This window comes from Onychostoma macrolepis, unplaced genomic scaffold (genome assembly GCF_012432095.1).
Source record: "Onychostoma macrolepis isolate SWU-2019 unplaced genomic scaffold, ASM1243209v1 Scaffold1, whole genome shotgun sequence".
Lineage (NCBI taxonomy): Eukaryota > Metazoa > Chordata > Actinopteri > Cypriniformes > Cyprinidae > Onychostoma > Onychostoma macrolepis.
The window spans coordinates 61,425-73,458 of NW_026704597.1; the positions used below are offsets into that span (position 1 = coordinate 61,425).

At 35.1% G+C, this 12,034-nt stretch overlaps 2 protein-coding genes across 5 annotated transcripts in view; both read left to right on the plus strand.

Moving 5' to 3' along the window:
- Nucleotides 1-3,404, plus strand: part of LOC131535016 (NACHT, LRR and PYD domains-containing protein 3-like) — a 48,536-nt gene extending 45,132 nt beyond the window's left edge. For all 4 annotated transcript variants that reach the window (XM_058768149.1, XM_058768148.1, XM_058768151.1 and 1 more), the window contains 5 exons: nt 113-286; nt 2,042-2,215; nt 2,565-2,738; nt 2,941-3,110; nt 3,300-3,404. In XM_058768149.1, coding sequence (XP_058624132.1) covers nt 113-286; nt 2,042-2,215; nt 2,565-2,738; nt 2,941-3,013 — 595 coding nt within the window. In that variant the 3' untranslated portion in view covers nt 3,014-3,110; nt 3,300-3,404. The remainder of the gene's footprint in view (nt 1-112; nt 287-2,041; nt 2,216-2,564; nt 2,739-2,940; nt 3,111-3,299) is intronic.
- The window catches only part of LOC131535017 (uncharacterized), a 46,241-nt gene continuing 37,512 nt past the window's right edge, over nt 3,306-12,034 (plus strand). Inside the window, exons 1-7 of the mRNA XM_058768153.1 lie at nt 3,306-3,473; nt 4,023-4,196; nt 4,397-4,567; nt 4,760-4,933; nt 5,485-5,658; nt 9,589-9,762; nt 9,911-10,081. Of these exons, the coding sequence (XP_058624136.1) occupies nt 3,418-3,473; nt 4,023-4,196; nt 4,397-4,567; nt 4,760-4,933; nt 5,485-5,658; nt 9,589-9,762; nt 9,911-10,081 (1,094 nt within the window). The 5' untranslated portion in view covers nt 3,306-3,417. The remainder of the gene's footprint in view (nt 3,474-4,022; nt 4,197-4,396; nt 4,568-4,759; nt 4,934-5,484; nt 5,659-9,588; nt 9,763-9,910; nt 10,082-12,034) is intronic.

The following is a 12,034-nucleotide window of genomic DNA, read 5'->3' on the forward strand; positions in this document are numbered from 1 at the left end:
ATAAATATGGGGGAGGGGGTCAATTTTCCTTCCTTAGGGATCAGTATTGTTCAAGACATTTCTAAAATTGTTGATTAATCAGCTGAATATTACATTTTCATTACTGCTCTAGACTTGCAAACTGCAGTATCACAGAAGAAGGTTATAAAGCTCTGTCTTCAGCTCTGAGATCAAACCCTTCACACCTGATAGAGCTGGATCTCACAGGAAATGATCCTGGACAATCAGGAGTGAAGCAGCTCAATGATTTACTACAGGATCCAAACTGTCAGCTGAAGACACTGAGGTGAGGCAAGATGAAATAATACAAAATAAATAATCAGCTTTATATATATATATAAAATTGCTTTTTTAATTTTGTATTATTTCTTATTTCATAAATATATATTATTTTATTATTATTAACTAAAACATGAGACATGATGAAATAATGCAAAATAAGTTATATGCAGGCAAATTGTAAAAATTGCCATTTAAACAATAAGCTGCACAGGCTGCAGTTGTCAGTTAACCCTTTCGCACGTGAGTTTAAAATATTCTAGCTGAGCCCCAGGCATGAGTTTTTTTAGGCGACCGTTATTTTAGAACTTATAGCCTTATTGTTTCCATGGCGACGCGTCATGCTTGTCATGTGACACACCGCAGCTGTAATAGCGCTGTATGACACATGGATTGCTTTTATTTCGTTTTTCCTTTTTTATTATTAATATTCACAAACATACTCGCTATATTATTAAATATCTGATATTCCGATTCTGAAATATGTGCAAGTAAATGTGTTTGGTTGTTTAAACACGTTTATAATGATCGTGTTAGTTGATTTATACCGGGTGATGGGCGCCGCCATGTTTGCTCGCGCTGAATCCAGCTGTGGGATTTACAACACGTAAATTCATCCTCTCCTCGAAACACGTTAAAATAAGTCTCCAGTAAACTGGGAGAAGAGCAGAGTAAACTTTATTGTTACCTACACTATGTGTATATGATATCAATAAAACATGTCGTCAGATTATATTTGTAAGGATCATTATTGCTGCTTCCATAGACATCAGCGCATATTTTACAAACTATAAATGTATGGCTTTGCTAGTACTTATGTGTATTTAAATGTCTGAAATCTTAAATAAGCATTATATGGTTGAAAACACTGAATAAGTGATAATATTACAAGCGCTCGCGCGTCTGATCTGGCTCCGCGCCAGAAAGCAGATTTGAATTTCAGCAGTTGATGACGTGACTCACTGAAAGTTCTAATCACACCGGTGTGATCGTACGCTCCAGGGACCAGCCAAGACTGATCACACCGGTGTGATCGTACGCGTTAAAGGGTTAATAGAGATATATTAAAATTTTAATTAAACATTTACTACTGTGGTTGTAACGAGGAGTCGGTGGCGTTAAGATCCATGTGCAGCTTTATTAATACAGACTTCAAGACAAACAGGCAAAGTTCAATCACAGGCTTCAAACACAACGTAGACCGGGCAGAATCAAAGTCAGAGTTCAGGCTAAGGATCAGGGCAGGCGGAAAACACTCAGGATAATCAGGTGACAGAGCAGGTTGAATCAGAGTCGGCAGGCAGCAAAGAATCAGAGTCCAGTAACTTGTCCAGGTCATACACGGGGAATCAAACACAGGGTAAACGCTCAGAAATGTTCGCATGGCAATACAAGACTTCGCAATGAGGTGATAGGGAGAACAGCTTATAAAGGTGAGGGTAATGAGAACCACCTGTGCCTGTAATCAGCCGGTACGGGGTATATGGGAAATGGAGTTCGTGAAGTTTAATACTCAGGTGATGGTTCCCTCTGGTGGCGATCGGAGGGAGCCACAGAGGCTGAGTTCGTGACAGTGGTAGTCAACACACTGATGTGAGAATTTTACATGCTTTAATATTTTATATGTAAAACATCTTTCAAATATAAAGTTTGATTTTATATATTCATTAACTGGTTTAGATTAGGACTGTCATTGTTCTTTTAAAAAAGGGTCGGAAGTAAATCAAAGATTATTTCTTTTCTTTGTTTTCTTTCTCTGCAGGTTAAATAATAATAATATTAGAGAAGAAGGTTGTGCTGTTCTGGCATCAGCTTTTATTTCAAACCCTTCAAACCTGAAAGAGCTGAATCTGAGTGAAAATAAACTAGGAAACTCTGGAGTGACTGAAATCTCCACTCTGCTGGCAAAGTCACAATGCACACTGCAGATACTCAGGTTTGAATTTCATTAATCTAAACATTAATCAGTATGAAGCCCAGAACTGGCCAGTAAATGGGGTCTAATATTAACATTATATGCCAAATGTGGGTAAATTACACTCCAGCAGATAGTCTTTTAATTAATTAGGAGAATGTGTGTCTTTGAGAACCTCTCTCAGTCAGTAACTTCACTTACTTCTATATCAGTGAAAAAAAGACACTTGTGTTCATTCTCTTATTGACAAAGCTTTTGTTGGGGTGTTGGACATTGTAATCTAATGACGTAATCCTCGTATTGAAATCTCTTTATTAAATGAGTCATTATTACAGTTTAAAGACCATTTGTTTCTTTTGTATTCCTATAGACTTTCAGACTGCAGTATCACAGAAGAAGGTTATAAAGCTCTGGCTTCAGCTCTGAGATCAAACCCTTCACACCTGATAGAGCTGGATCTCACAGGAAATGATCCTGGACAATCAGGAGTGAAGCAGCTTGATCATTTACTACAGGATCCAAACTGTCAACTGAAGACACTGAGGTGGGATGTGATGAAATAATATAAAATAAATAAGCAACTTTATTTATTTTTAATTAATTTTTATTTCATATATATATATATATATATATAATTACACTAATTCAAAATAAACCATTTCACATGCAGAATCACATGCTGTTGTTCATTAGATTAAGTTTAGTTGAGAACTGAATTGAATCCTGCGTCATCTTCTCTTCTGCAGGTTTTTGGGTTCTGCTGCAGATGAAGCCTGTCAGTATGTGACTGGAATTGTGGGTAAAACCCATTACTCCTGAGAGAGCTGAATCTGAGTGAACGTGAACTAGGAGACACACGAGTGAATCAGATCACTGCTCTACTGCAGGATAAACACTGTAAACTCAACACACTGAAGTGAGTATTGTACATGGTTTTATACTTACAAAATATAAAACTACTTCAAAAAGTCTAATGAATGTCATTGCTGTTCTTTAAAGTATTTGAGGACTGAGATCAGTTAAAATATAATGTAGATTTATTTTTCGGTTAATGTAGTTAAAGAAACTGAAGAATGTTTCCGGTCTTTGTTTTCTTTCTCTGCAGGCTGAATAATAACAATATTACAGAAGAAGGTTGTGTTGCTTTGACTTCAGCGCTTAATTCAAATCCTTCAAACCTGATCGAACTGGATCTGAGTGGAAATAATTTAAGGAACTCAGGAATGATGAGGATCTGTCCTCTGCTGAAAAACGCAAAATGCAGATTGAAGAAACTGAAGTGTGTATTTTCATTTATTGACTTTTCTGCATGTTTATATACATTTATTAATGTTAATTTAAGTAGCTTAACTGAAAGAAAATGACTGAAAAATATGGAAATTTCAGTTTTCCAATTTTGCTGAGACTCAAACATCTCTGTTTGTGTTTGAGTGGGGAAAAAATGAAAATGAGGGTGAATAAATAATGATTGATTTTCATTTTTGGGTGAACTGTTCATTTAATGAGTTTGGTTTATTTAAGGTTTAAGGTTATTTAATTTAATAAAGCATTGGTTAATGCATACATTGTATTTATGTCTATGGGAGATTTATGCAATATTAAAATAAAATCATTGTGTTTTATGATTTATGTAACTGTATTATTTATCATTGTAATAATGACTAGAGTTTCACTTTTTTGTTTGTTTTAGTGACAAACATGCAGTAATTTGTCAGAAGCCATTCATAATACCATTACTATGATATCCCTTTACTAATATGATAATATCATCTGTGTCTCCAAAAAGAATAACAAAAACTTTATTTATTTTATTTTATTTTTTTTTTAGATTTTCGAACTGCAGTATTTCTGAAGAAGGTTATAAAGCTCTGGCTTCAGCTCTGAGATCAAACCCTTCACACCTGATAGAGCTGGATCTCACAGGAAATGATCCTGGACAATCAGGAGTGAAGCAGCTCAGTGATTTACTACAGGATCCAAACTGTCAGCTGAAGACACTGAGGTGGGATGTGATGAAATAATATAAAATAAATAAGCAACTTTATTTATTTTTAATTAATTTTTATTTCATATATATATATATATATATAATTACACTAATTCCAAATAAACCATTTCACATGCAGAATCACATGCTGTTGTTCATTAGATTAAGTTTAGTTGAGAACTGAATTGAATCCTGCGTCATCTACTCTTCTGCAGGTTTTTGGGTTCTGCTGCAGATGAAGCCTGTCAGTATGTGACTGGAATTGTGGGTAAAAACCCGTTACTCCTGAGAGAGCTGAATCTGAGTGAACGTGAACTAGGAGACACACGAGTGAATCAGATCGCTGCTCTACTGCAGGATAAACACTGTAAACTCAACACACTGAAGTGAGTATTGTACATGGTTTTATACTTCACAAAATATAAAACTACTTCAAAAAAAGTCTAATGAATGTCATTGCTGTTCTTTAAAGTATTTGAGGACTGAGATCAGTTAAAATATAATGTAGATTTATTTTTCGGTTAATGTAGTTAAAGAAACTGAAGAATGTTTCCGGTCTTTGTTTTCTTTCTCTGCAGGCTGAATAATAACAATATTACAGAAGAAGGTTGTGTTGCTTTGACTTCAGCGTTTAATTCAAATCCTTCAAACCTGATCGAGCTGGATCTGAGTGGAAATAATTTAAGGAACTCAGGAATGATGAGGATCTGTCCTCTGCTGAAAAACGCAAAATGCAGATTGAAGAAACTGAAGTGTGTATTTTCATTTATTGACTTTTCTGCATGTTTATATACATTTATTAATGTTAATTTAAGTAGCTTAACTGAAAGAAAAATGACTGAAAAAATATGGAAATTTCAGTTTTCCAATTTTGCTGAGACTCAAACATCTCTGTTTGTGTTTGAGTGGGGAAAAAATGAAAATGAGGGTGAATAAATAATGATTGATTTTCATTTTTGGGTGAACTATTCATTTAATGAGTTTGGTTTATTTAAGGTTTAAGGTTATTTAATTTAATAAAGCATTGGTTAATGCTTACATTGTATTTATGTCTATGGGATATTTATGCAATATTAAAATAAAATCATTGTGTTTTATGATTTATGTAACTGTATTATTTATCATTGTAATAATGGCAAGAGTTTCACTTTTTTGTTTGTTTTAGTGACAAACATGCAGTAATTTGTCAGAAGCCATTCATAATACCATTACTATGATATCCCTTTACTAATATGATAATATCATCTGTGTCTCCAAAAAGAATAACAAAAACTTTATTTTTTTATTTTTTATTTTTTTTTAGATTTTCAAACTGCGGTATTTCTGAAGAAGGTTATAAAGCTCTGGCTTCAGCTCTGAGATCAAACCCTTCACACCTGATAGAGCTGGATCTCACAGGAAATGATCCTGGACAATCAGGAGTGAAGCAGCTCAGTGATTTACTACAGGATGAATGCTGTAAACTAAAGTCCATCAGGTGATTAAAACCTTCAAATGCTTATTAAAATTGTACATTTAAATAAAATAACCAACCAGGCTGCAACATAACATCAATAGTCAGTTGAGAAGCCATGTCTTGTTTTGATTTATTGTTTATTAATTACATCATATACAATATGGAAGATTAAAATTGTCAGAATTATATATTTGTTTACATAAGCCATAAGCTCGTTGTATTAACAGAACACCAAACATCTCTTTAATCAGTTACTACACTTTTACTGCACTGATGGAAACTATACTGATTTTATATTTCCTTAAACAGTTAAACTGTGTTGTAAATTTTATAAAATAAAATAAGCAATATATTTACACAAATGGGTAACGCTTTAGATTACAGCCCGCAATTTACAGCTTAAGTAAACAGAATTTACAACGTAACTTATTTGTAATTATAGTGTACCTATCAGTACCTCAATGTAGGTATAAGGAAATAATGTGCGAGGTTTGGGGAATAAAGGGGCAACAACCTGGAAAATTGCAAATCATTTATACTGTAAGTATTTTAAAACTAAGGGGTACCTATTCTAATATTACATGGTATGTATGACCTACTATGGTGAACAACAATCTTATGTTTGGGAGTGATTTAGCAAGAAGATGCACTTTTTTATATAACACTGGTATTTTATTATAAGCCTAGGTATTTTTTTAACCACGGGGTACATATTCTGAGCGGAGTCACACCAGCAACCCCCCAGCACCACTATCACCACATACAGTATCTTTGCATGACATATACCATCAAGGTGCAATGCAGCTTAAAACAAGCTTACCCCTTTCCAGCTGTTTGCAGAAAAAAAACAAAAAAAAACATGATACAACAATTGCATTTCAGTGGATGTATACTGTGATGTTTTTATAGCAAAAAAAAAAAGTAGAGGATTTATTTTGGTCATCAAACACTTAAAATTAGTGCAACATTTTTCTCTGTAATTACTGTGCAAATATACACTTGTTCTGTGTTTAAGTCCCAACTTGTTCCCCCCTTGTTTCATGTAGTTCATGTAGTTCCCCCCTTGTTTCACTTGTGGCTACAACAAATTGCTCCAAAACGATTGTTGTTTACAGTAGGTCATACATACATATACCAGGTAATATAACAATAAACACGGTGGGCTGTTTTATTTAATTCAAATATTGTTTTAAATTTACTATACTGTTGGGTTAAATGAACCCAAAATGGGTTTTTAAATTAAAATCACATGCAATATGACAACAGTAACAACACAGGCAACAGATAATAAAAGGTGAAAATTTATTACACCAGAAACTGACAAAAATATAAGCAAACGAAAAACCGTGGGCCTACATGGAAAGTTCAGAAAAAAGCAAAGCAACTCCATACAGCTTATACAGTTAAACCAAATTCTTTTGAAAAGTTTGATATTGTTTAAGAACAAATTTAAAATTTTGTTCAATTTGTTCATGCTTTTCACCCACTGACGAACTACCACTACGGCCAAACCATCACTCCAAGAAACACACAGACTGAAAGCCTGTAATAAACACTGAAAGTCAAGATTAAACTGTGTATTATAGCGAATTGACAAGATTTTACCGTCTTTGGTTTTATTCACAGTCCTCAATCACCATTTCGACTTGTTTAGTTCCCGGCTTTACCACTTATTAGTCACCCCTCAATGTTGTAAGAAAATACTCAGACAAAACCCTCCAGGTTTAAAAGAACACATTCCAGTCACTTTCAAAAATCTCTCTCCTCTTCGCTTCGATTAGTTTTCTTCGATTTTCGACACATATTCCTATCATGAGTGCCGCAACACGATAGACTCGTCTTTAAGTGCCATTCCAGCTGTTTCCAGTTCGTGCTCACCGCATTCACTGGTCCAGTTTTAAACAAGCACACTCCAGACAGTTTCAAAGTTGTCCCTCATCTGCAGGGGACCCCCTTTCGCTCAATCTCGATTAAACCACTGACCCCCGGAACGTGATTTCTACCGAGGGGGGCCGAGTAAATATGCTGCTCAGGGGGCCCACAAACCATAGCAGTGGCCCTGCTCATCTGCACTTCGATTAGTTTTCTCCTATTTTACACACATGTTCCCATCTTAAGCACCGCAGACAAGGATTTCCTCACACACAGAACCGTTCGCATTTGAACTATCATTGACTTGCTGCATGCTCTCTTTCACATCCTCCACATTCATAACCCAGCACCGTCGGGTTACTTATTACTATTATTAAAGGGATGGTTTATTGGTTTTTTTCTTGGCTTGATTGTGTTTAAGGGGTGCAGTACATGTGTTCATGCTTCGTTTTTTTAAAAAACGCATTATTTTTCATATAATTTACCTTTATTCCACACCACTCTGTCCCTTCTCTGACAAACGCCTCGATTATTTCCTGTTTTTATGAAGCCCCTCCCTCAGAAATACGTGATGGGCTCTGATTGGTTAGCTGGCTCAATGTGTTGTGATTCACTAAACCGCTGAGCGTGCGTCTAAATGTCCCGCCCCTCAGCTCAGCGGCATGTGCTCCGGTTGTATTGTAAACAATGTCGTCGTCTATATTTCTTATCAATTTGAGCCCGATTGAGACGCAGAGGATATTAGTGAAGAGGATCGCACAGAACCTGTGCAAGCACAGCTCTTAATGGTATGTTTCTTTGTTTGTTGTCTCATACTTTTAGATACGCTGTTATTATGCTACTGCTTATGTTAGCTTTTAATATACGGTTTTATTCTGATTAAAGCTTTAATACAATAAGGCAACCGCACACGCGTCCATGTATAACACTTCTCATTGCTATGTGAAAATGTATAATTGGAACAGTTTGTTGGAGCTGATCTGACGATCTGAATGAGAGAGAGAGAGAGAGAGAGAGATGCAGAGCAGGGCGACGCGAGGAACAGTATTAAGAACCGCTGTTTTAGAACATTAATTTTGAAACTTGTGAATCCATTAGAATCGTTAGAAGACAGAATCGCGATTCATATATTAATCGATTTTTACGTGCACCCCTAGTTTTCTCTTCCTCTTCTGTAAAGCAGCACAGCATGGCCTCACCCCCTTCCTTTCATGTTACCGGGGGCGGGGTTTATCTGGGTTCGTGACGTGACAGACCCGGGAAGTAGTTCGTTGTAGTCCCTACGAGCCGTTTTTGTAGGCATTAAACTTTAAAATTTTAAAAGACGATATCTCTGTTTGCATTGAACTTTCAGCGCTGCAACTTTGCAGATATTGTTTATGCTCAAACAGCAACATTACACACTAACTAACATTAAAAAAGTGAAATTGCAATCAAGCACCCCTTTAACCCAAATTGGGTCAAATCAAGTCAGCTTCCTTATCCAACAGTCTCAACCGAGCGTTTGATTGAAACAATTACCCAGCGTCATTATGTGTAGGCTACTAATGAAAGGTACACAATGTTTTTGCTAAATCGCTTGCAAATATAAGATTGTTGTTCAGCATAGTAGGTATATATACCACGTAACATTAGAATAGGTACCCCTTACCCCTTAGTTTCAAAATACTTAGTAATAACTTGTAATTTTCCAGGTTGTTACCCCTTTATTCCCAAATCTTCACATATTATCCCCTTATACCTACATGGAGGTACTGAATAGGCACACTATAATTACAAACAAGTTATGCTTTAAATTCAGTTTACTTACGCTGTACGTTGCTGGCTGTAATCTAAAGTGTTACCCACAAATGCAATAAACATTCAATGACTGTAGGATATCATCACATAATATCTTACCACTGAGCATTACATTTTAGTAGGGATTTCCACATTTAGTATTTCTAGTTTATTTTTCACTCTTACTAATTTCAAGTTGTAATCAATCAATATTAAGTAAAAATGAGAAGTAATAGTAAAATGTAGTGGTAAAATTATATAATGATTATCTGATCTAAAATTATTTTATATTTCCTGTAGGTTTTTGAAAAGTCCTGCTGCACAGAAAATGTGTGAGTATCTTACTAAAGTTCTGGGTACAAGTCCATTATTAGTGAAAGAACTGGATCTGAGTGAAGATAAATTAGGAGACCTGGATGGGGAGAAACTCTCTGCTCTTTTGATGGACTCTCATAGCAAAGTGGAGAAAATGAAGTGAGTTAGCATGATTTTATGCATTAAAACTTCTCTGTGTGTTCTTTTTAAAATACTGAGTCACATGTGTGATCAGATATGAAGATCTGTTGATCCGATGTGTGTTGAATATGTGCTGAATAATAAATAATGCTGTTTTTGTGTTTAGGCTGAATAATTGTGAGCTGACAGAGAAAAGGTGTTCAGTTCTAGCTATTGTTCTCTCCTCCAAAACCATCCTGAAAGAGCTGAACCTGAACAACAGCCGTCTGCTGGACTCAGGAGTCAAAGAGATCTGTGAGGGACTGAAGAATCCTGTGTGTGAGCTGAAGATACTCAAGTGAGTACATTTCACAAGCAGATACACTCAACACCACAGCAATCACAGGAATATTAGATATCTAATGAGTCTGATCACCTCCAGAAGTGTAGAAATAATGCTGTGAACATTAGACTGTGCATAGACACATATTTGTGCATTTTCATATAGCAGTCAAGAGTTACGGCCTGGGGTGTATTCCAGAAAGCAAGGTTAACTTACCATCTGCTAAACCCTGAACTCTCGGTTGATTAATCCAAACCTTGCTTACTCAAGGTATGTTGATTCCAAAAACATGTCCGGGAGTAAGTTCATTCGACCCAGAGTATGTTCCTGGTTAACACACAAGACATTTTCAACAGAGCGATGAATCAACGAGTCACTATGGAAACGGACGCTAAGAAAAAGCGCACCATACTACTTCTTTCTTCTTCTTCTGTTCAAAGGCCATTTGCATACTTGGTTCATATCGCCACCTAACTGGTGGTTGTGCAATTATTACCAGACCCCCCTCCCCCCGCCCCACCCCACCGTTTTATCTATAATCTTTGAGAATAAGAATTATATTGTTTGTTTCATGTTAATTATGTAATAAGTCATCAGATTTATTTTTATTATAGAAATATATTATAAAATCCCGATCCATGATGAGTGAAATGACAATATAAAATAAAATAAATATATGTTAAACATAACCTTGTCATAAGTGTTTTATAATTTATACAGATAACTATTATATATGCCAATAAAATAAATATAGTAAGTATATTAGAATATATTATTCTAATATATTACTTTATGTATTACTTATATTAGTGCTTTATAATTAACATATCATACTATATATATATATATATTGATATCAGTCAAATTATTTTTTACTTTGTTTATTGAGTTTTTCTTTTTCACCCAACAAACATAAAGATACTGATAAACACAGGGTACAAGACTCTGGCTTTCTCTGTCTTCTTTGGAGCTCCTATGAAATAACAAGAGAGAAAATACTGTCAAGCTCAACAGTATGATGAATAAATATTAATGGTAACACTTTACAATAAGATGTCATTTGTTAACATTAGTTAATGTATTAACTAACATAAACGAACAATGAACAATACATTTATTACACAATTTATTAATCTATGCAAATAAAAATACAGTTGTTCATGTTAGTTCACAGTGCATTAATGTTTACAAACACAATACATAATGCATTAGTAAATGCTGAAATTAACGAACAGGCCCTATTGATTGCAAATACAAAAATAAGACGAGTAAAGAAAACACGGTACTTATTAAAATAATCATCCTTTCCTTAAATATATGAACACAGAAAGCCTTTGTTAACAGGTTAATGTAACATTTCCCATTCTATGACTAATAAAATAATCGCAACTTACTCTGTATAACTGAACATGGCTTTCCTCAGAGTAGCTGCGTGTGCTGCGTCTTCTTCTTGTTTGACAGGTGTCAGGGTTAATACTGCCACCTGGAGGTCAACCAGGTACTGGCGCTGGAGTATTTACATGTGTTATCATAAGAGTCGTGTTCATTTTAAATATTGCGGTTATCGCCAATACCGGTATATCGTCACGCACTAAATTATCGATAATTGTTTCTTTGAATATCACGGTTATCGTCAATACCGGTATATCGCGACACCCCTAATATATATAAGCTATATACTATAGTATGAGCTGAGTTTATCCGCTTACTTACCCTTAAACATACCCAGGTATGTCACATAACCTGCTTTCTGGAATACCCCTGTTCACACTAAGAAAAACTATTTGTCTCGAAAAAACAGTGAGATTAACCATTTTAATTTGAATTCAATTAAAGTGTCTCTTCAGACACACAATCTTTTGCATGTTGTTAGTTTTTATTTTATTTTATTTTATTTATTTATTTTACGGAGAAGTATTCTAAGAAACCTGGCCAACCAATAAGATTCACACTTTTAGTGACATGCCC